This window comes from Sylvia atricapilla, chromosome 20, assembly GCF_009819655.1.
Source record: "Sylvia atricapilla isolate bSylAtr1 chromosome 20, bSylAtr1.pri, whole genome shotgun sequence".
Taxonomy (NCBI): Eukaryota; Metazoa; Chordata; class Aves; order Passeriformes; family Sylviidae; genus Sylvia; species Sylvia atricapilla.
The window spans coordinates 6,049,892-6,072,161 of NC_089159.1; the positions used below are offsets into that span (position 1 = coordinate 6,049,892).

Here is a 22,270-nt window from a genome sequence, read left to right on the forward strand (position 1 = left end):
AAAGGTTTCCAATGATTCCTAATTTCAGCAAAACCAGCATTTTCTAATCTTATTTCAAATAAATAAAAAAAAAGCAGGGTTTTTTTTTCTGGACATGACACCTAATTTTCACCTTAGTCACTGATGTCTTTGTGTTGAAGAAATCCTGATTAGATAATCCTGATCTGTGAAAAAGAGGGCCTAAATATCCCTTGAAAACAGAGCACTGATTTTCTGAGCAAGTGATATAAAAATAATCCTGTCAAGTTTTTAGATTTATTTGTAAGAAAACCGTAAGGTTATGTTGATCTTGCAGACCCTAAAACTCTTGTTCATCAACTGAAAAAAACAAGTCAGGGCAGCAATAAACTATTGAAAATACGTGCTTTGAATGGTGTTCAAGGTGTGTGCCCTCAGTCACCCATCAGGAGCCCATCTCAGTGGGCACAATACAATAAAGAGAGATACCTGATTTTGTGTCCAGGAGGTGCCAGGTCCAGCTCTGTCTCTGCTGTCAAAACTTGCAAAGGTCTCTGTGCACTTCTCCCATGAGAAGGGCTGAGCATCCTTAGCCTGCACTTGCAAGGGGGCACTGGGAAAAGAGACAAGACTTCATTCACAGCTACCCTGAGCAAACCACAGAATCGCGGAATGGTTTGGGTTGGAAGGGGCCTTGAAGCTGATCTCATTCCAAATCCTCTGCCGTGGGCAGGGACACCTTCCACGAGGCCAGGCTGCTCCAAGCCCCGTCCAACCTGCCCTTGGACACTTCCAGGGATGGGGATCTTTGAAGATCAAGTTCACGACGGCCGTGCACAATCCCTTTCAGTTTTCTAAAACCATTGTTTTCAGAAATCCAAGCATTATCTCATTTAAGTGAATGCTCCTTTTGTTTTTCGGAGGTATTGCGTAAGGAACTCGTGAAACATTCAATTTTACTTTCTACATTTTCTAGCCTCGTAAAGCTGTGAAATTACCACCTGCTATTCACTGGCGGTGCTACTTTGGAGAGGCTGCAGAAGCCTGTATCTGACCGACTGCCTTTGGGTCACAGAGCCACCCTTCCGCTGATTTGTACCGAAATACCGGGAGAGGGTTATTCGAACAGCGCTGTCAGCGTCTGAGGGCAGCACAAACCCTGAGGGAAGCGCCATGGGCAGCCGAACCCGCTCCGTTCGCTCGCCCACAGCCGTGTCCCGGTCACGGCCCCGCCAGAGACGGCCGGGGAACGGCGGCTCCACCCCCGCCATTGCCGCTTCATCCCTCGTTATTCCTCATCCCGCCTCACGCCGCTTCATCCATCCTGCCTCACCCCTCAGCCCTCGTCCCGCCTCATGCCGCTTCATCCCTCACGCCGTCTCGCCCCGCTTTATCCCTCACCCCTCCTCATCCCTCACGCCGTCTCGCCCCGCTTTATCCCTCACATCGCGCTTTATCCCCCAGCCCCGCTCGCACCCGCCATCCCGCCTCACCCCTCACGCCGCCTCCCCCCGCCCGTTGCCAGGGAGCCGCCGTTGCCATGGGAGGCGGCGGGGCGCATGCGCGCGCCCGCGGGAGTGCCCGGATGCAGCGGGAGGAGGCGCTGCCGCCATATTTGCCCGGAGAGCAGCGAGCTGGTAGCTGCCGAGCCCCGCGGACCCATCGGCTGCCATCCGCCCCGCGCAGTCCCCGCCGCCGCCCCGCCCGTAGGACATGGACGATCGGGAGGACCTCGTCTATCAGGCCAAGTTGGCTGAGCAGGCTGAGCGCTACGATGGTGAGCGCGCGGGCTCGGGAGGCCGTGCACGGCCAAGGGGAGAGGGAGGGAGGGAGGGAGCGGCCACAAAATGGCGGCTGGGCGGGGGAGGGGGGCAGGGGCGGAGGAGGGGGCGCACACAAAATGGCGACGGGGAGCGCCCTGAGGGGCCGCTGGAAGCGGGGATGGGGGGCCCGGGCGAGGGGGTGTCTCGGGCCGGGGCGGGGCCCGGGGCGGGGGGCGGTGGCGGCAGGAGCCGGGAATAAAATGGCGGCCGCGAAGGGCGAGTCCTGAGGGGAGGGGGGGGTAGGGGAGCCGCCCCCGTCTCCCCACAAAGAGACCCGCTGCCCCTCACGGCGCCGCGAGCTCCGGCCGGCCCCGGCCCCGCGCTCCCTCGGCCGGGCGGCGCGGGGCGAGGGCGGCTCGCCGCAGACAACGCCCATGCCGAGCGCTCCGGAGCGGGGGCCCGGCCCTCGGCCCCTCGCCCGCCGTGCTCGTGGGGGGTCCCCGGGGACGGGGCTGCGCTTCTTTCTCTGCCTCTACCCCCGGCTGGAGATCCTGCTGCTGCCCCTGGCAAACCCAGAGAGAGCGAGTTCTCGCCCTGCAGGGAGCGAGTACATGATTCACTGCCTAAAGAAAAACCCATATGCTTTCATTATGTGGTAGAAATTATTACAGGTAGTTTTAGTTTCCCGGCGTCTTCTTTTCATCTTTTTCCCCCTTTTAAGTTTGTGCGCTGTCCCTGATCATTTAATATCCGTCATGATTTAATATCTGGGGGGAAAGTGGTAGAGGGGAGGAACTGGCAACCCTGGGTGGTGTCTCTTGCCCCAAAAATGTCTGTCTTTCAACTGTTCCTTTTAAACATGGTTCCCCTGCATATAATAGAAAGGGCTCTTAATTTTCTCGACTCTTCTGAGGCTGTTACTTTGCCCCGAGAGCTGTGATTACTCATTTGAAGTGAAATAAATTACATGTATGTAGAATGTGTGAATGCAGTAGCACTTCATTTGGAGAGGTAAGAAGACAATCCAAATGCTTTCTGCTCATAAATGTTTTAAGGCAACACGACCAAATTCTCACCAAATGGCAAATTTTTACTGGGTTATGCTCAAAAAACATCTCATTGCAGAACATCTGAAAAACGCACGTTTTGGGGAGGAAAAGAGAAACTAAAACAAAAAGAAGGCCTAAATGAGATTCCACTCAATTAGAGTTCTGATGGGAAAATAGTAATTAATAGTACCACTAAAGGAAAGCAATCAGGCAGTCTCCCCAATAACTGAAGGACTTGAAGCAAGGATATACTCCCCAGAAACCAGATATTGGGGTACAACGATTACCTTGGGCAGTGGGGCACATCCATATTCCACAGCAGATGTGCAGCTTCTGCTGAGGTGGGAAGGGTTCTCCCTTTGGTATGGATGAGTCAGTGCCACTGAAAGTGTTGGCTTTGGTTTGAGTGGAAACCCAACATCCTGGAGGAATCATCAGCCTTGGGAGCTCTTGAGGCATGACTTGTCTTTCTGGGGTTTTCTGAAGTCAGCAGTAAATCATTTCATTAGAAGGTAACAGGACTCTACCCCGTGGCACAGATCTGCAATGCAAACTTCCTGTCAACTAATAAAAATTGATTGGGAGGGATTATTGCCTTGGTGCAGCATTTCCCTGGGTGGACTTTCGGTTCTCCCAGCACCATGAATGTTTGCTAAACAGGCTGCCCAGGGGGAAATGTAGAGGAATTGGTACGCTTCTGAATGGGCATGAGGCTTGTTGTAATTTAGGATGGAGCCCTGAACTTAAAGTTGGTTGGTTTAAATCAGTGCTCTGGGGTTTGGGCTTCCAGAATTTTTAGGAATCAAGTTGAGTGAACAGAATTTAAGATGCACCCTTTTAATTCTGCCAGCTGCTTTAAATGCATCTTCACTTCTTTCATGTCCATGGCCTGGAAGAAAATGTACTGTAGATACTGTCTTATCATTTAATTCTGTGTTCTTGTTCAGCTGAAACAATTAAAAATGATTGGCATAATTTGTTCTTGTTTATGTGAAATAATGCAGTTCTGCCAAGATCATAGCTGAGACTGCTGAATAATTCTGTGAACAAAGTGGTTTGAGAAGCAATAGGAGAAAAGAGTGAGCTACTCCTAATTTCGCTCCTCAGTTTCATCTTTGAGGTGCACAATTATAAGGCCACAGTTAATAATTGGCTCATGTCAAATGGGGTGATGGTAAGTACTGGCTACAGGTACATTGGAATACAAGTCCCTTGGGTAATTGGAATACGAATTTAACAATTTTTTGTGCTTAACATTAGGATAAGTGTAAACTTCTGCCCCATCTTTCTCCTGGAGACTGGAAGAGTGGTGGGTTGCTATTTATGTATGGCTCATGGCATTTATAGCAGCACTTATGGTGGGCATCCAACTGTGGCTTCTTTGGTGTTACTTGCCTGACCCACTTAGGGAATTTCTGAAGTCTTGGGAGCTGCATTTGTGAGCAGTTGGGAATCTAGTCCTGTGTCTGTACTGTCCTCAGGATGGTGGCCCAGATTAAGAGGACAACTTTCTAGGTACTTTTGCAGTGTAAGTAGCACTTAAACCCTGATCTCCAGAGATATATTAAGAGATTTGGGTGTCTGACTATCTTCCCAGATCTGCTTAGGCATGTTATGGCAAATCACAAAATGCCAGGAAGCTTACTGGCAGTACAGGAAGCTTGGTGAGAAATCTCACTCACTGCTATTCCTTATTGGTACAATAATATGTAACTAAATGGGCTCCTTTTTTGGAAAACAATTGGAGTAAGTGATATTCTGGAGCTCTTTATATCAGGAGGTTGTAGAGGATTCCTGTAGACTGCCGCTGGGTATGGAGACCAATCCCTCTTTGTGGAAGCTGGGAACATCTTTGTTCCAGGTGGGAAACAGGCTTTGGCTCAAGGCAGACTCTGAGCAGATACTCCAGCAGCTGCTTTGTACTCCCAAGTCTTGGAGTACATTACTTGGGTGAGGTGAAATAGGTGGGGTTTCCCCCCCTCAAAGCCAGAGACTAGGGCAAGGAACAGGTAAGGAAAACACCCAGCCCACCCATGGCAGGTCTGCTGCCTGCCAGCACAGCAGGGTAACAGCTGGCTCCCTTTGTCTTTGGGAATTGTCTGTCAGGGAAATGTGTCTTTATCACGACGCCAGGAATGTGTGCAGCAGTGGGTTCAGTTCGAGATTTGAACCCTTTTTAGGAAGAACTGTCTCCTAGTAACAGGTCTTCAGCTTAGAGCCTAATGAGGAATCAATAAGTCACAAATTAGAATTCAAGTTGCATATTAATTTTGGTTTGCAGAGGATTGGTCTCTTTCAAGCAGATGTCGAGCACACTTCAGTTTTTTGGGTTCCTCTCCCCATTAGTGGTTACCACTTCCCCTGTGTGTTAAGGGTCTTACTGGTGTAGTGGTGTGGGGTGTGACTGCTGTCTCTGAGCTAAAAGGGAGAAAAATCTCAGCATATCCCTAAAAATTGTAGGAACCCAAGAGTTAAAATATGGGCACGACAGTGCTAAAGGAGCAAGGCTGTACATTTTTGAAGTGGGAGTTGTACATACTGGGACATAAATTGACTTGTGATTATGAGGAATTGTGTGAGAGAGGGCCTTTGTCTGTAATGGCCTTCTTGAATTTCCTGAGGTACCAGGAGCAGACAAAGAGACAGAGCTCTACAATTGGATAGTGAGGATGGTGGGCTCTGCAAGGAGCCCAGAAGCTGGACTGGTGTCCAGTGTTAGAGGATTGCTCAGTAGCAGATCTCGGTCAAGGGAAGGGATTTATTGAGATGTTTGCTTTGAAACTGAAATGTTTGTTAGAAATAGTGGGGAAATCCTCTTGATTTAGAAAAGTAAATGTCCACAGCTTGAAGAGATTACAGGAGTGGTTTAAAAATGTTCTTGCTGCAAGAAGGACTTATGGTAGACCATACAATTGAGTATGCAGAAAATCCCACTGTTGGATAACCTGTGCTTCTCCAAGGGTGTAAAGGTGCAGAATTGTTTATTGCAGAGTCATGCTGTCAGGTTTGGAAGGGTTCTGAGTGCACCAGCTGTTACAAACCTTGCACAAGGAATAGCAATATAACCCTTTGCTTTGTCCACAGAATCATCATCAAGCCACTGTGCAGGTTGGATATTATTTGGGTTTTTTTCCTGCTCTGCTTGTTGGTTGTCCTAACTGAGAATCCACCTGTTAGGTTCTTTTAATGCTCATTTGTGTAGAACTCTTGCATTGTGATAAGTATGGAATGCTTCTCATTTGTGCTTGAATTCTTGTTTGACCCTTAGAACCAGTTCAGTTCTCTAAATTAGAAGTAAGATTATTTTTTTCCCCTATGAGTAGTTGTCTGAGCTGGTGACCTGAATGAGCCAGTTGAGAGGTCAGAGGGGGGTTGAGCTGGCAGGAGGAAATCAATAGAGGTGGTTCAGCCATCTTTGGAGTCCTTGCCAAACACAGGATTCCTTAAGAGAACAGAAAAACCTTTTGCCTGCAGTGTCACAGTGGGTTTAGAGGAGTTCCTGGCGGATGGAGAGCAGAGCTGAACTTGCACTTGGTTGAATTTGGAGCTCATCAGTGTAGTGAGTAGGGTGGTACCCACTGGTGCTGGGTGGAGGTCTGGAGCTGTGGGAAATGCATCTGTGGGCATTAATCTGCACAGTTACATTCATCTCTTACTGAAGAAAATACACTGGCCCCTACTTCTTCAGGTCTTCTCGTGTTTGCTCCTAGGAGTTTGCTGCTACTGAGTACTTCTTTGCTTCTGCTTCCCAGCACAGATCCCTTGGCATTCCACTGGTGGGCTCTCTCTGTTCTCAGCACTTGTCTCATATCCATACCCTGTGTCCTGTGTTTCAGCCAAGTGTTTATCCATGTGGGGACTTTCTTTCCTATCCCTTGGCAGTTGAGCTCCTTAAAGAACCTTGGGTGAGAATGCCTTTGGGAAATCCAGGTAGACTATTCCAGTTAGGTCTTCCTTGTCCCTGTGCTTCCCTTGTTCAAAGCATTCCAGTACATTTGTGAGGCATAATGGAAGGATGCTCTGCAGTATAATGTTTATGCATTTACCCACTCATTCCAGGCTTTTTTAAAATGTAATTCCCATTGACTTGACCTCCTAGTGAGTTTTAGGTTCGTGGTTTTGTAGGTCCTCTTGAGTGTCTGCTGGAGCTCTTCTCAAGTGAACAGTGTAAACCATTTTGTGTTTGCTGCTGCTACTAAAGCCCTGACTGAGAGGTTACACACAACAGTTTAGGGTCAGATACTTCAAGTTCTTGTGACTTGTTCCTGGTCATCTTCTGTTCATTGCAAGAATGAGCAAGTACAAGACTAACACTTGTACTGAGCCTTTGAATACTGTTCGTGGTGTGTGAGATCTCTGGTGGACACAAGGGAAGACTTGTTTTTTCTGCTGTGGCCTCCACCTCCTCACAGCTCACAGGATGCTCATTTGCAGCTTTTAGCTCCTGAAATGCTGAAGTGGGTACTGGAGCAGCAGCTTGGAAGCTTGAAGATCTTGGTTTGCTTAATTGCCCTTAGATAAGGGCAATAAAAAAGATTAAACTTAAAACACAACTTCCGTTTGCTGATGTTCTGCTGCTACTAAATGAAGAGTTTAGACAGTGCTTCTGCTGCTCTTCATCACATAATATGTAAGAATTCTATTTTCTGGGTTCTCTTTTGATTTGAGAATGATGATCATTACATCATCTTCATCCCACCTTTACTCAACAAGTTCTTTCTCTGTTCTTGTTTTAAGAAGCTTTCTCTCTGAAGTAGTTCCTCTTTTGGAAGGGAGGCACGCCACTAAGAGATTTTCTAGATCTTGTTTTTTCCTGTGGTAACATTGAAATTCTTACAATTTATGTATGTTTGTGGAGTTACTACAGCAGTAAGGTCGAAGTAGATGCTGTGTATTGTTTAAAGTCACAAGGAGTGCCCTAGTTGTGAACAAAATAATCTCACCCTGTAGCATCCTGGTTAGTGAGACTCAGGCACTGAACTAGAAGTTACAAACACTGTAGATTTCCCCTAACAAATTTTCTTTAGTGCACCAGCCTTTGTTGAGGCCAGGTGGTTTCTGTTACAAGCACAGATTTTGACAGAACTGCCAGATACTGGCTATTCTCTTGGTAGGGTGTGCTGCTCCTTGTTTTGTATCCTGTATTGGGAAGGTTTTTAGTCTTCCCTCTAAAATTACTGTATATCACCCATTTACTTATTTCCTTACCTGGGGATATTGCAGTTTCCCGGGGTCTTTTTGGATTTCTGGAGTTAAAGAAGCAGTAAACATTTAGATTCTCATTTATCTCTGGTCAAGAGGGAGTCATTATTTTGTGACCTAGTGTGAGTCCTTAACAACTGTGCCCTTTGTTCTGTGGCTTGGCCTCTGAGGATGGTTATCAAACATGTGCTTCTCAACACTTACCAAATTCCCCATGACTTTGTAGCTTAGAGTAAGGCTTATTCTTTGTCTTTAATTTAAACCCCAGTCCTGGCACCTTGCTGTTCCACAAACCTTTTGTAGGTGGCCACCTCTGTCCCAGCCCTTTGTGCGTTCCAGGCTGTGCCTGTGTGTCCCTGCTGGAGGCTGGAGGTGACTCAGCAGGGTTTGCAATGGGGAGGCAGCATTTTAATCATAGTAGTAGAATATAGGAACCTAAAAAATGCCCTGGGCATCGGTCAGAATTGTAGGATCTTTAGGCAGCTGTTCGGAGTCTCAGCTTTTCCAGAAGAATATACAAACCTGATCAGACAGTGTGTGTGTGTGTTGGGGTATTTCCTAACCAGCAGCAGGTGCTTGGGGAAGGATCTAAATCTAGGGTGAGCCTGTCATGCTCCAGAATATTCCCCTTGCCTTCCATAATTTACATTTTTGGGATTTCCTGCTCTGATGGTGGCATGATCTGACAGTAGCAATAAGGTGACAGCCGCAATCACCTGAGAGGCTGGAAATTAACTACTTGAACACAGCCTCCCTCTCTCTGAATCTGCATAACACTGCTTTTTCCATAATGCAGTGTGAGCATCTCTGGATTTTGTATGCAATGAGTTGTCATTCCTGCAGTAATCCTTCTTAATGAAATGTAATTTCTGACTTGTATTTTGTCTTGAATGGTTTCTGACTGAGCTTTCCACCTCCTTGTGGAAACTTCCAGATTGGTAAAACTGCACTTAGAATAAAAAAATATTCGTTCTGTCGGCAGGTATAGATGGCTTTTTGTTTCCTGTTGGGGGAGATACAGATATGTTGTCCCCTTGTTTTTATACTGCCTGTGTTCTTAAGATTTTTCATCAGGCTTAAATTTTCAGGGCTGGGTTATGGCTTTACCATGGAAGACCAAATTATGTGCATAATATTTTGTCTTGTTGAAATATCAGCCCAGACTTCTGTATTTGTAATTAAAATTGGGCTCTTTACTAAACCAGAAACGTTTTTCTCCAGCAGCTTTGTGAGTAGACTGGTAAATGTTTTCTCTTTGGGTGAGACAGTTGTTTATGGGTGGGATCCTCGTTTGTGGTCGTGTGGTTACCTGGTGACAGGGTTAGGGTTTTGTAGAGGAGACCTTTCAGTTCCTGTTGCCAGGGCGTTGGGAGGTTGTGTACCAGCGTGAGGGGAGGTGAAGCTCTGAGGGTTTTGTGTTTCAGAACAAACGGAGGAGCCTGAGGTGCTCCCCCATCCCCCAGCATCCTGTTCCCAGTGACTGTCACTTGTCAGGCAGTCTGTTTAACTTACCAACAACTCAGTCATAGCCCTTATCACCCCAACATTTCTATTAAACTGCTGGGAGTGGTTGTGAGCAGGTGCCTGTTGCCTTTGGCTCCCTCCTTTCCGTGGTTGCGGCTCTGCAGGAGGGTGGTTCGTGACCTCCTTGGCCACCAGGCCGAAGAGATGCACCAGGACTAAAACACAGACAGAGGAGCTCCTTGTAGGGCAGGGTTTTGGGTTGGCTTTGTACCAGCTATTGTTCAGCTAAATTGAGTTTGTCCTCCAGTGCACAGAGCTGTTGAAACCTCTGTTTCCAGGGCTTGCAGATCTTCAGACTGGTAATATATAAAATCCTGCAGAAGCCAGGCAGTTGATTAAATTGGGAGTGATGTACTTGAATGTACACTGAAAACAGCCAAGTCCTGTGTATAGTTTTTTATTTTAAATTTTCACACTAGACAAGTGTGCTTCTAGGGAAGAGGTTGTGAAGGAAATCTGTAGAAAAGTTGATAAAACGTGTCCCTTTGGCCCCAGCTGTTGCAGTTTCCTGATACAGGGCAGATCTTAGAAGCTGTTGCTGTGCCTCAACCTCCACACTTCTGGACTAATTATTCCATGGATATCATTGTTCTGTGAGATAAGTGTGAACAGATTTCTGTTGTCTTCATCAAGAGGCAGGTTTTCTATTAAAGTGCTGTGTACATCCAGGAGTATGACTGAAGGGCTGTGTGTTTAATCCCAGTGGATAAAAGCACAGTAATATTAACAGTTGAAAAAAAAGGCAGCATTTCTGTAACCTGTGGGTTGCTCCTCTGAAGGCAATCAAATATTAAGCTTGAAAACAAGACCTGCGTTTTTTGCTGGAGCTTCTTGCAAAGATACCCAGATCATGGAGATTGCAAGGCTCAATTCCTGGTTGTCATTTTTGTCCACAAGAACTGTCAGGCATCTTATCCTGAGCATGGCTCTGTTTCAATAAACTTCAAAATAGGAGGTGGCTTAATTTGCATAATTCTAAAAATTCACAGCTTTTAAGTAGATTCTTTGTATGAATGGGATGGTAGGGTCATCCTTCAGGAAATCAATCACAGTACTTGCATTATTTAAGTTGCAAATTGTAGCTCTGTTATATTGCCTGTAACTTAGCTGGCTTAAATTATGTAATTATGTTTATGTTAATATTAATCCTGTGAACATGGAGTGTTCTAAGGTAGCTCTCACATTCTTCAGCAGAAACAGCTCACCATTTTGCAGTTGCTGGGTGGTGTTTTCAACAAGTTTTATCAAATCCTTGATGGATTTTTTTTTTTTGTAACTTTCTGTGATTTGGAGAAGCAGAATTTGCTGATAAAAATAGAGCTGCCATAAAATCTTGTCCTCCACATATGGAGACCTGTTGGAGACTGATAACACTGTTCTTGCCAGGGAGCCTATAGTCTCCATTGCTGAAGTAGCTTATGCCTGTTTGGGTTGTGATTTTGACACAGGGGGAAAAATGATAGTTAAGCTTCATTTGTATATTTAACACTGTTCTTCTAATGTGTCTTGAACAATCCCAGTGTGGTTAGATAATGAAAGAGTTATAGCATTCCTTAAGCAGTTCAGTCTTTGCTGCCACTGGGGTGTAGAAAAGCTGGTTTTGGTAATGATTGTTTTAACCTCAGATTTAGAAATACTTTTCAACAGGCTTAAAATGCAAATATGCTTTATTTATATTTTGTGTGTTACTTTTCAGTGTAATTGGCTGCTCGGCATGGATACATATGGTGCTGTGGGTACACTCAGGATGACTTTTTTGTTACCAGTCCAAGCACCAAATTTTTCTTTTGGAGGTTCATCTTGCAGCTTTGAGTCACTTTCCTAGTAACAGTATTCATACATCTCTACATATATTCAAATGTGGATGTTATATTTCTGTTAATTACCACATTAGACTGTGTTCCAGTTGACAAATCATCCTGTAATTCCCCAGTTTTATCCTGACTGTGCCAAGAGGCAGATCACATTTGCTTATCTTTTCTCACTGTTCTCTGCCTTCTCCAAAGCACTCTGGAGAGCACACACTGCTGTAGCATTGTGCTGGTAACTGTGGAAGAATGTTCTTGCTGCTACATCTTTTTGTCTGTGTGTTCAAAGAAGCAAACAAACAAAAACCCAAACCAAAAGCTGAACTACCTTTAAAGAATTTTTGGAACCCTTGTAAAATACCAGAGGAACATCAGACACTTCCTTTCTGTGTGTGCTGATTGATTTGTTTGGAACACTCCAGGGTAAAATGAGGAGTAGCTGGATTAAAGGAGGAGGGAACCTAATTTCCTAAGCTCTCATTAATGTGCAGTTTGTACTGAATGATTTGAAAGATGCTTCAGGTGTGAGAATAATTGCCTGACCTTTTCCTCCTAGAAATGGTTGAATCAATGAAGAAGGTGGCTGGAATGGATGTGGAGTTGACAGTGGAAGAAAGAAACCTGCTTTCTGTTGCATATAAAAACGTGATTGGAGCTAGGAGAGCTTCCTGGAGAATAATCAGCAGCATTGAACAGAAAGAAGAAAACAAAGGTGGAGAAGACAAATTAAAAATGATTCGGGAGTATCGGCAAATGGTAAGATGGAGTTGGTCTTACAGCAAAATGTCATTTGGTTCTGGTCCCCCTGCCATGAACTGCTCTGGTGTTCCAGATTGCCTCTGCTGGGCTCACCTGGAGTAGGGGGACAGCCTTGGAGCTTGTTCCTTATCTGGAGAATCAATCTCTTGCTGAAGGGTGTTTCTGTGTAAACACTCAGGAGGGCAGCAGGCTCAGGACAGGGAGGGCTTTTCCCTCAGTGCATCAACAGCTTTGGAGGCATTTGAGCTGCACTGGCACTTTCTGCTTACTCAGGTGTGAGACTGCACCTGCTCAGGAAAACTTCATTCCTTCTCCTCTAACCTGACTGACCTCAACCAACTTCTTTTCTTAATTAACCCTTTCAAAGGAGGTGTTTGGCTGTTAAGCTTCCACTTCCTGTAAAAGTTTGAATCATACAGTGACACTTTTCTGTGATTCCAGTTCTCTGTCCTAAAGAGTTCAAAGCATGAACACTTGAAATGTCCCTGGGGGAGGTTGTTCAGTGCTCTTCTTAACTGCTTGTCTTTTGTCACTCTGCATTCCTGGGGATGTCATGGTCATCCCAGCTGTGGAACTTGGGTGTGTAGCAGCCTCCAGGGCCTTGCTGTTTTCCCTCTCTGGAGAGAAAGGGAAAAATTGATCTACATAACTTCATGCTGACTTAGTGTGTGCAGCTTTACCTAAAATGGAGAACTTTCAGCAAGTTCTGACTTCCTTTGGTAGGGGCTAATGAAACCTCCAGCTCTTAGTGAGGAGTTGTTCCTCCTGCCCTAAATGATGGTTTCAGACATGCTCCCATACTATTTAAATCCCACACATTTCTGCAAAGGCTTCATCTCCATTATTTGAGGACAAGTGCCTCCACATGGTTCACATCTTCACTTCCAGAGAAACACTGGAGCCTGTTATATCACCTGGCACTGATTCATATACCAGCAATGGAAATTATATTGGCTTGGAAATCTTCTCCCAGGAATGGCTCTGGACTACTTTCTGTTGACTCACAGGGTTTCTGTTGCTCCATGGAATTGTTAAAGTTGTGAGTTTCTAATTTTATGCTGGCATGCTGATGAGATGAGACTCTGCCAGTTACATACAGTCCCAAATAACCTTTTCTTGATGGGTGTCTACAGTCTCCTAACAGAACACAGAAAACAAGACAACAGCTGTCCAGTGATAATTTTTTTTACATTGTGTGCTTCCAGGGTTTTTTGCACAGGGTTGTGTGGGTGGTTATCATCTTCTGCCAAAGATACTTTAATGCTGAAAAGACTTTTTTCCTGGTTTTGAAAGGACTCTAGAAATAGCCTTTGTTCTGTACCTCTCTTTGTAAAGCACATGCGCCATTCTGGATGGACTGGGGTGCAGGAGATACAAGTTTGTAGTGGTTGAGGTGTCTGAAGAGATGGAGAGGCCACATAAGTCAGTGTCATGCCAAGAGGGTGTTCAGCTGTTAAATCCTGAGAGGGAGCAGCTCTCAGCTGCACTGAGCACTCCTGGTCCTGTACTGGAGGGCGGGTGGCTGTGTCTGCCCAGCTCCACTGGGAGGGTCACAGGAGGTTCCTGAGCATCTGCAGCTGAAAGCCAGATCCTGTGAGTAGCTGCTGGGAGAGTTGGCATCTGCTCTGGGTATGTGAATGGGTTTGGCAGGAGGGCTTTGGGGGCAGGAGTGGCTTGAGGAGCATGGGAAAGATTTGGATGCTGCTGCTCACTGTCACTGCTGAGCAGTAGCACTCCTGCCCTGGTGTGCTCAGTGCTTCCCTGAAGAAACAACTTCCAGCAGAATTCAGGTCATTATGATTCCCTTGTCAACAAATTCTGCCTATTGTATCATTTCCCAGAGCAAGTTCAGTGTTGGGAAAACCTTTCTCAGACTTGAAAGGTTCTGAAGGAGGAAAAAAACAAACCCAACCAAATCAACCTTCTCCCCCAACCCCCAAACCATGTCTGGGGGCCGACAAGGCCAAGTTTAAAGTAACTGGGGAGTTGGAGAGAACCAGTGAGAGACACATCTCTCACCTACCATAGAAGCAGCTGTGACCTTGCTCAGGTGTAGAGTGCTGCTCTAGTAGGAATGGAAGCATTCTGTAGTAGTTTCTGTGACAGCAATGCTTTGTTGGGTTTGGTGTATGTCAGTATTTACTGTAATTCAGCTCGTGGCTCACGTTGGGAGGGGTTTTGAGCTGGTGTCCAGCGTGGCTGGGGGCAGAGCTCGAGGGATGGTGGTGGTGGGAGGGCAGGGCCAGGCTGGCTTTGTCTGAAGTGTGCACTGGGCAGTCGTGAGAGGTGACAGACACCAGACTGTGCCTCTTCCCAAACCACTTCAGCTGAATGGAGCCAAACACATCCCTAGCCATGAGGGAAAACGCCACTTGGTTGCTTCCTTTGCAGACAGGCTGCTCTCCTGGCTGCTGTGGCCATTTGGATACACAAAAGCCCCTGAATTTCTCATCTGGCTGCATCTCTGATGACAGCACACTGAGCCTTGTGCTCTTCATCCTGGAGAGGCTGAAGTGTCTAGAACAGCTCCTTTTTGTACAAGAGCTTTTAGCTGTGTTGTGGGTTTTTTGTTTGTTTGTTTTAATTACCTTGATTTATATAAAATCTTTTTAAACTGAGCTTGCTCAGGACATTTCCATTGCCCCGGACAGCAGCTGATCTCTGGTCTCTGTGACTGATCCTTTCAGCAAAGCTGGAAAAGGTCTGTCTGAGATGAAATAGAAGTTTGTACATGTATGGTTATTTAACTAAAGAGGATTAGAAACTGATTTAATTCTTTGCAGTTTGGCTGAAGATCTCTCTGCAAAAGAAGTCATTGAAAAAGAGGATCAAGAGGAAAGAAGTTTGCAGGAACTGACTGCTGTCCAAAGGTTTTATAGCTTTTGTAGCCCAAGAATATATGAAGTAGATTCTTCTCAAGTGACCATATTTCAGCACCTTTCTTAAGCATTTGTCACATAATTAAGTACAGCATCTTATTCTTCCTGTGAATGTCAGGGCATTCTGACATTTGTACATGAAATTTGCTTTCAGTTAATTTCTCTAACGGATCTTTTGCAAATCTGTTACTTTGTACAAGTCAGTATTTGTGTGTATGTGCCAGTTTATTGTTTATTTTGGATCTGTAATTTTAACAGCTTTTGGATATAACTGCTGTGGTTACAAACCCTGATAGTTTGGGAGCTGTGTGGTGATAAAAGGATTACAGGGCAAGGAAAATGCTTAAAAGAAAAAAGGAAAGCAAATGCTTGGGTGGGGAGGATAGGAGGGGATGATTGATGGACTGGGTGGGGCTGCTCCTGTCATCCAAGGCTTGCAGTTCCTGGTAGTTTCTTTATTGCCTTTGCTTGAAATCTCTCCTTTATATGAAATTAGCTTGAGTCAGAGTTCTCTTCGGCTGTAGCTGTGAAAGTTCTTGTGAAATGATGAAAAAGCAGCAATGGGTGTGTGACTGTGTGCATTAAACCAACCACTCCTACTGGAATGACCCTGCAGGCTCAGAGCCAGCCTGGTTTGGGCAGTGCTGATGGCAGAGGAGGGGATTCAGCTCTTCTGGGTGTGCTCAGGTTCTTTGCTTGCAGGTGTGAAACTCTGTGGGAAGCCCTGACCTCACAGACCTTGCTTTATGTTTGGAACTGGAAAAAATAAAGGTTCACGTGACTGTTTTCAGTTCAGACTATTCAAATCCAGTAACTGTTTTTAAATAAGGCTTTATATAGTGTTTTTTTTTGGCCACAGATTTCACTGTCAGTGTTGATGGTTTCTGCTTTGTTGCTGAGTTGCTGCGCTTTGTGTTTTTCACCTGCTTCTGGAGCTTGTTTTTGTCTTGTAACTGACCTTTGTTTGTGTGGCACATCTTTAATCTGTTCTGATACCCCATGGTTTTTGTCTTCAGGCTCTGGTTTTAGAGCTTTGCCTCCAAGGACTCACTAGAAACTGTTGTGAAGGTGCCATTTAACTCTGGGGTATAATGGGAGTTGAGCTGATTTGTGTTCATTCTCTCCAAATTGTCCCCTTTGCTGTTGCCACTTTTAAGGCAGCCTTCCAGGATCAGAAATGGAAGGAATTGAGTTGTGCAAGCCTTGCAGTAAGGAATTACATCCTGACACAAACTTAATGCAATGGTCTAGCAAGATGTCTTCTAAGGAATTTAAAAATCCACTGTTCAGTTCCCCATTTCATCATCCATGAGTCCCTGCCTCTTGTGTGTCAGCTAAATGTGCAGAACTGTTTAGCTTAATGCACCTGTGGAGCAGCTGAATTTTATTTTTCTTCTGTGCTACCCCTCTTTGGAATTTCATGATGTTATCTGTTTGATATTTGGCTACTTTTGAAACAGCTTTTAGTTTTAAGTGCTCACCTCAACCCCTCTTCTAATTTTTTACAACAAATTTTTTGGGTTTGTTTTTTTTTTTCTTTTATAATTAGGTTGAGACTGAACTGAAGTTAATCTGTTGTGACATTCTGGATGTACTGGACAAACACCTCATTCCAGCAGCTAACACTGGCGAGTCCAAGGTTTTCTATTACAAAATGTAAGTACCTTCTTGAGAGGAAAGGCCTGAAATAGAGACAGGAAATAAGTAGCTGTAATGAGAACTTAATATACACTGTTGTGCAGCTCTTAGATGTAAGAAACAACAATTTTAATTGAGTTGCTGATGAAGAAATCACATCCCTGCTTGGCTTTTTTTTAATTTTGTATGAACTGAACACTTGTAAAGAGAAGAAAATAAGATGTGTCCTGTAGTGATGGTTTAAAGTTCCCTCAGTTGCTGGTGCACTGTTGTGTAGACAGTAACTGAGCAGCAGAGTACTTGGTGTGTAAATATCTGAACACATTTTAATTTCAACTGTTAATTGAATGGCTGGTGGGCAAACAGAGATTGCTGACTTGCTGCTGTTTGTGTTCTCAGGAAGGGGGACTACCATAGGTATCTGGCTGAGTTTGCCACAGGAAATGACAGGAAGGAGGCTGCAGAGAACAGCTTGGTGGCTTACAAAGCTGCTAGTGATATTGCAATGACAGAACTCCCCCCAACACATCCCATCCGCTTAGGACTCGCGCTCAACTTCTCTGTATTCTACTATGAAATTCTTAATTCTCCTGATCGTGCCTGCAGGTAGGTGGTGGCTGGCAGTGTTGTGTGAGTGCCAGACAAGCCAGAAGTGGTTGCTGCTTTGCTTCTCCTGCTTTCTTGCTGCTGATGTTTGCTCTGATGTCAATTCACTGGGAGGATTTTCAGCATCACCATTTTCTTAGGAGGAATAATGGTGTACGAGAGGCAGAGCAGTGATAACCTTGAATTGATAACTAATGGCAGTTGAGCAGCTTGCCAGAGTTAACCTGGCTATCAATTCAAACTGCCCAAGGTGTGGGGTGATTTAAGGTCTCTTGCACAAGCTGGGGAGGGACGGTGGCACTGATTTCTGTGGCCTCTGTGCATGTACAGAATGGCAATGCTTGAAGCAGATACCATTTATCTTCTGTCACTGCAGGTTGCACTGAGTTTTTAGCAGCCCTTAATCAGGATGTAGAAATGTTTAATGAAACCAGTATTCTTGAGTAAAAAGCACACAGAATGACTGGTGGTGTGCTTCTGGATTGTGTTCAGCAATATTTGTTAAATCTTTGTTGTGTCCTTGCAGGTTGGCAAAAGCAGCTTTCGATGATGCTATTGCAGAACTGGATACACTGAGTGAAGAAAGCTATAAGGACTCTACACTTATCATGCAGTTGTTACGTGATAACCTGACACTATGGACTTCAGACATGCAGGGTGATGGTGAGTGAGTCCTGCTGGAAAAGCTCATCCTGACCCAAGGAAATGGAGAGGCTTTGATGGTTTACCTCTGTCTCCTGATAATGACTCTCTTGTCCTGCTTTAACTCTGGGTCAGGTGATAGGGGTGACACTGGAATCTTTTGAGCAGCCTCTCAGCTCTCACTTGAAGGAAGGAGGTGTGGAATTAGCAACACTTGGTTGTTTTTCCCTCCCCACCTGGCAGCTGTGGTTAGTGTAAAAGCAGCAATTCCATTTATTTCATCTTTTCTTTCTTTCTGCTTGTCATGCTCATCTCTAGCTGTCACTCCAGCCGGATGTGAACCTGCAGTGCAGGAGGAGGCCCTGGAAATGCTTTAGTTCCTCTTCATTCCAGGTCATTCCATGTGCTCATTGCCAGAACAAATGCCAAATATGTCCCCTGGCAGTACCTGACAGTGGGACATGGATTGCTTCTGTTCATAACAAAGGATAGTACAAAGTTTTGGAGTGGTTTTGGCACATTGAAATGAGTTCTCCAGCACTTAAACTGTCACATACAGTGCTTGGTATAAATTTACTCATTTTAGGGTTTCTTTGTTGAGGAGAGAAGTGAAAGAGCTGAGTTTCTTTGCTTTTAACTTGGAGGGGAAGAAATAAATCCTGTTAAGATTATTTTAGGTACCTACAAATGCCCAGAGCTTAGAAACAACACTGCTGAATTTCACATAAATATGTGAGTGTCTTAAAATTCTGGTAAGCTGTTCCTTGTAGCCACACAGCATTCCTGGGGTACTTCACTGGTGGTGTGTCCATTTGAAAGTAAATGCAGAATCTTTAAACTTTTCCCCAGTTCCCTGTTTTTATGTAGAGTCATGGGTTTGTTTTGAAGTGTTGTTACTCCATAGCTTCTCACCCTGTTCTTTGGGTGCTGAGACTGGGAATGCTGTAAGTGTGTAGGGTCTTGGCTCCTGGATTACTCCACATCCCAGTGTTCAAGGCTCCCTTTTCAAGGATTATCTCCTGGTGCAGGAGGGACCAGGATGGATCTGTAGACTTTTCTCTAAACACTGCAGGTGTTGAATGCCTTCCTTGCCATGGGTTGGCATTGGATAAGAAAAATGCGCTTCCAAATTCCCACAATTTAGATACAACTTTGGCTTTGTTTATTGGAGCCAAATACCCTGGTGCTCAGTGGAAACTGTTTTAGTGGAGTAACAAGGTTGGATCAATGTAGGATAGTCCCAATATCTTTTGAACAGTGTCTTCCAAAAGTTCCTGGTTTGCCCATAGCTGATGACTCTCTTGGATCTTGGATATTGTAGAAGTCCCACAGGATTATTTACAGGCTCCTTAGATTATAAAAAAAGAAATAGAGCTCTAAATTTCTTGCTCCACAACATGGAAAATAGACATTTTGATTATTCCTGAAGTAATTCAGATTATCCTGGTTACTAGTGCCAGAAAGAATAAATACAGAATTGAAAATACTGTAGGACTGCTTAAAGTCGTGGTGGAATTCTTCAGATCCAGGAAAAAAGTGTTTATGCAGAATGTTTAGACACAGGTGCAGAATTAAGTTTCCTCATACTTTTCCAGTGCTGTGAGTGCATTGCCAGCTGATGCTTCCAGAGCTCCATATTCCCAGAAGAGCAGAGCCTGTGAACAAGTCAATAGTGACACAATTAGCAGTTTCCAAGGGGTGGGAGAGGCTTGGAAGGGGCTTGTGCTTTGGCATTAAGCTTTTCCCTGTTTCCATTTGAGCCCTGTAGGGGTGTAAAGCCAGGCATGAGCCAGCTGCTGCCCTCCCATCCCAGTCCCTGTAGCTTTCCCATGGCCCAGACGAGTGTTGAGTTTATTTCCACGCTTGTAATGTCATCTCCATATGATTCCTGTTCTCCCCTTCTTTCCTGCTGTATAGATTCCTAAAGGAAAGCCCAACTGTTCATTTCCTAAAAACTCTACTTTGTAAGTCTCTTGTCGTGGCTCACTGGAGTTTTCAGTGTCAGTTTTCCTGTCACTAACAGTGCCTGCCTCTGTCACCTGCTGCTGACAAACGTTTGTGTCCCTGCTGCCACTCCTGTGGCACCTGTCCCCCTGCCCAGGGATGATGTGCTTGACTAAGATCCAGAGTAACTCACGTGTGTGGGAATTGAGCTGCAAACCTGGATGGATAGAAGAATATGTGGGCATGGGAAGTACTTCACAGTGGCCTGGTAGAGGAGTATTTGCTTACGTGTGTTGGTTAGAGCATGCTCAGATCTTCTAATCTGGGTTAAGGGCTCTGCTTTTCTCTCTTAAATGATCTGATATGGAATTCTATCTATAAACTTTATTGTTTTGTTGAATGTCCTGTGTTCCTAGGCCCCCTCTTCCAAAATCTCCTTCCTGTTGTACCTGGTGGTAATCCTGAATCTGGACATGCTCTGAGCAAACATTCTGGTTATCTGCTGGAAGTTACCAGTCTCATTTGATTGGGTTTTATTGCAAATTAAGTTTTTAATTACTAGTTTCTGTTTATTGCGCTTAAGAGAGTCCCATCTTATGTGGTTACAGATAATTGTAAGCATTTTTTCAGCCTCCCTTATCCCCATGTGCATGTGTGATGGCACCAGCTGAGGTAGCTGGAACTTGCCCAGTCGCAGCAGAATTTTGGCAAAGGCCTGCAGAAGGTGCTGCATGGAGCTCCGTGGGGCAGCTGGAATGTAACCAAACTGCAGGAGTCTCATGGCCAGACCCTGCTCCACTGCATGGCTCAGCCTGGTTGAACAGAGACATTAATTTCCACAAGATGTTTTTCTTGAATAACCTCAAACCCAGGGTTTCTTGTCAGGTTGGACTTGGAGTAGGGTGTTCATACCTTTGGTAATTCCTGCCATCAGTGTAACTGTAGAAGATTGCCTGAAGTACTTTGCTGTTGAGGCTTGAGTGGGCTTGGGCAGAAAAAGATAGATTGAGGGTTTAGGGAAGGGAATTCCTGATCCAAGGATGTTGATCCACAGCTGTTGCCATGGTTTCTGGGCTGTGCAGCCCTGGCTCAGCAGGACTGCTCACCTGTGTGGTGTCAGTTTTCAGGGCTGGGTTGGTTTGTCCTCACGTGTTCTAATGGCCTGGCTGCAGTTGTGTGTGAGGGTGCAGGTGATTCCAAGGCTTAATTTCCATGGGAACGCTTCACTCGGAGCTGGCAGTGTGGAGTGGGAGAGTGTATTGCATGAAAATATTAATATCTTAAGTGCTTGTTTAAGCTGTTCTGCAGCTCTCAGTTTTAAATGGTAACATTTTCCTTCCTTCTTCCCACTTCCGCAGGTGAAGAACAGAATAAAGAAGCGTTGCAGGATGTGGAAGATGAAAACCAGTGAGACACAAAGGCCAACAAGAGAACCCATCTCTGACCACCCTCCCCCTTCCCCACAAAAACCCTCAGTGTCACTCTGAGAACCACCAAATCTGACTTTTACATTGGGTCTCAGAATTTAGGTTCCTGCCCTGTTGGGTTTCTTTATTTTTATTTTTTTTACAGTTTAAAAGTTCTTAAAGGCAAGAGTGAATTTCTGTGGATTTTACTGGTGCCAGCTTTTAGGTTCTTTAAGACACTAACAGGACTGCGTAAAGGCTTTTTCAGCATTACTGTATTGTCTCTGCCAGCTGTGGTGACATTGCCATCAGACCTGGATGTGTGACACCTGAAGGCCGTGTAGGGAGAGATTGGTCCTGGCCAGGTAGTGCTCATGTTGGTGGCATTTTCCTTTTTTTTTTTTTTTTTTTATATATATATATATATAACTGTTTAAACTGAATTTTATACCAATGTTTCAACTTAATTGGGTGTTTAGCTTGAAGTTGCGAGGTTGCATTTGGGACATTTATCGTAGTGGTTTTACTGTATAAAAAAAAAAAAAAGTTTCCAAACTGCTGAAATGTTGCTGAAAATCATGGTGCTGGTAACAGTTCAACAATCCGTGGCTGCTCATTCTTGCCTGTTCTTTACTTTCCCTCCAAGCAGGTTAGCATTGAAGGTGGCATTGATAAGCCTGCATGCGTGTTCAATATTTTTTCTTTTCTCCCTCCCCTCTCCCCATCTCCCTTCGCTCGCTCAACCTCTTTTGTTCAGTATGTGTAACTTGAAGCTAATTTGTACTACTGGATATCTGACTGGAGCCACAGAGACAGAATCTGTATTGTTCTTACTGAAACACAGCATGGAATTAACATTAAACTTAAATAAAACAAACCTAAATTAAAAATGCCAACCATCACTATGAATTTCTTTTAGAAGAGTAACTTCTCGTTGTTGCTTGTACTAGGAACAGTTGGAGGGAGAGGGAGCAGCAGGAACAGCCTTGTTCTTCAGACAGGAGCTAAGGAAGATTTGGTCTGAGCGTGAGTTATGCTGCTGGAGCAGCCCTTTTTATAGTCTTTCCCTATATAAATCCCTGGGAAATGGTT

At 44.9% G+C, this 22,270-nt stretch overlaps 1 protein-coding gene across 2 annotated transcripts; it reads left to right on the plus strand.

Annotated features, from left to right (window-relative positions):
• Positions 1 to 1,540: 1,540 nt before the first annotated feature.
• On the plus strand, positions 1,541 to 22,074 carry YWHAE (tyrosine 3-monooxygenase/tryptophan 5-monooxygenase activation protein epsilon). Of its 2 annotated transcripts, XM_066333307.1 has the most exons (7): positions 1,541 to 1,735; positions 11,861 to 12,060; positions 16,492 to 16,598; positions 16,980 to 17,186; positions 17,713 to 17,849; positions 19,746 to 19,792; positions 21,131 to 22,074. In XM_066333307.1, the coding sequence occupies exons 1-6, from the start codon at positions 1,672 to 1,674 to the stop codon at positions 19,751 to 19,753; spliced, it is 723 nt and encodes a 240-aa protein (XP_066189404.1). In that variant the 5' UTR covers positions 1,541 to 1,671; the 3' UTR covers positions 19,754 to 19,792; positions 21,131 to 22,074. The 2 variants fall into 2 exon arrangements, with proteins under 2 accessions (XP_066189404.1, XP_066189403.1); XM_066333306.1 differs by lacking the exon at positions 19,746 to 19,792 and having other exon boundaries at positions 1,543 to 1,735.
• The last annotated feature ends 196 nt before the right edge of the window (positions 22,075 to 22,270 follow it).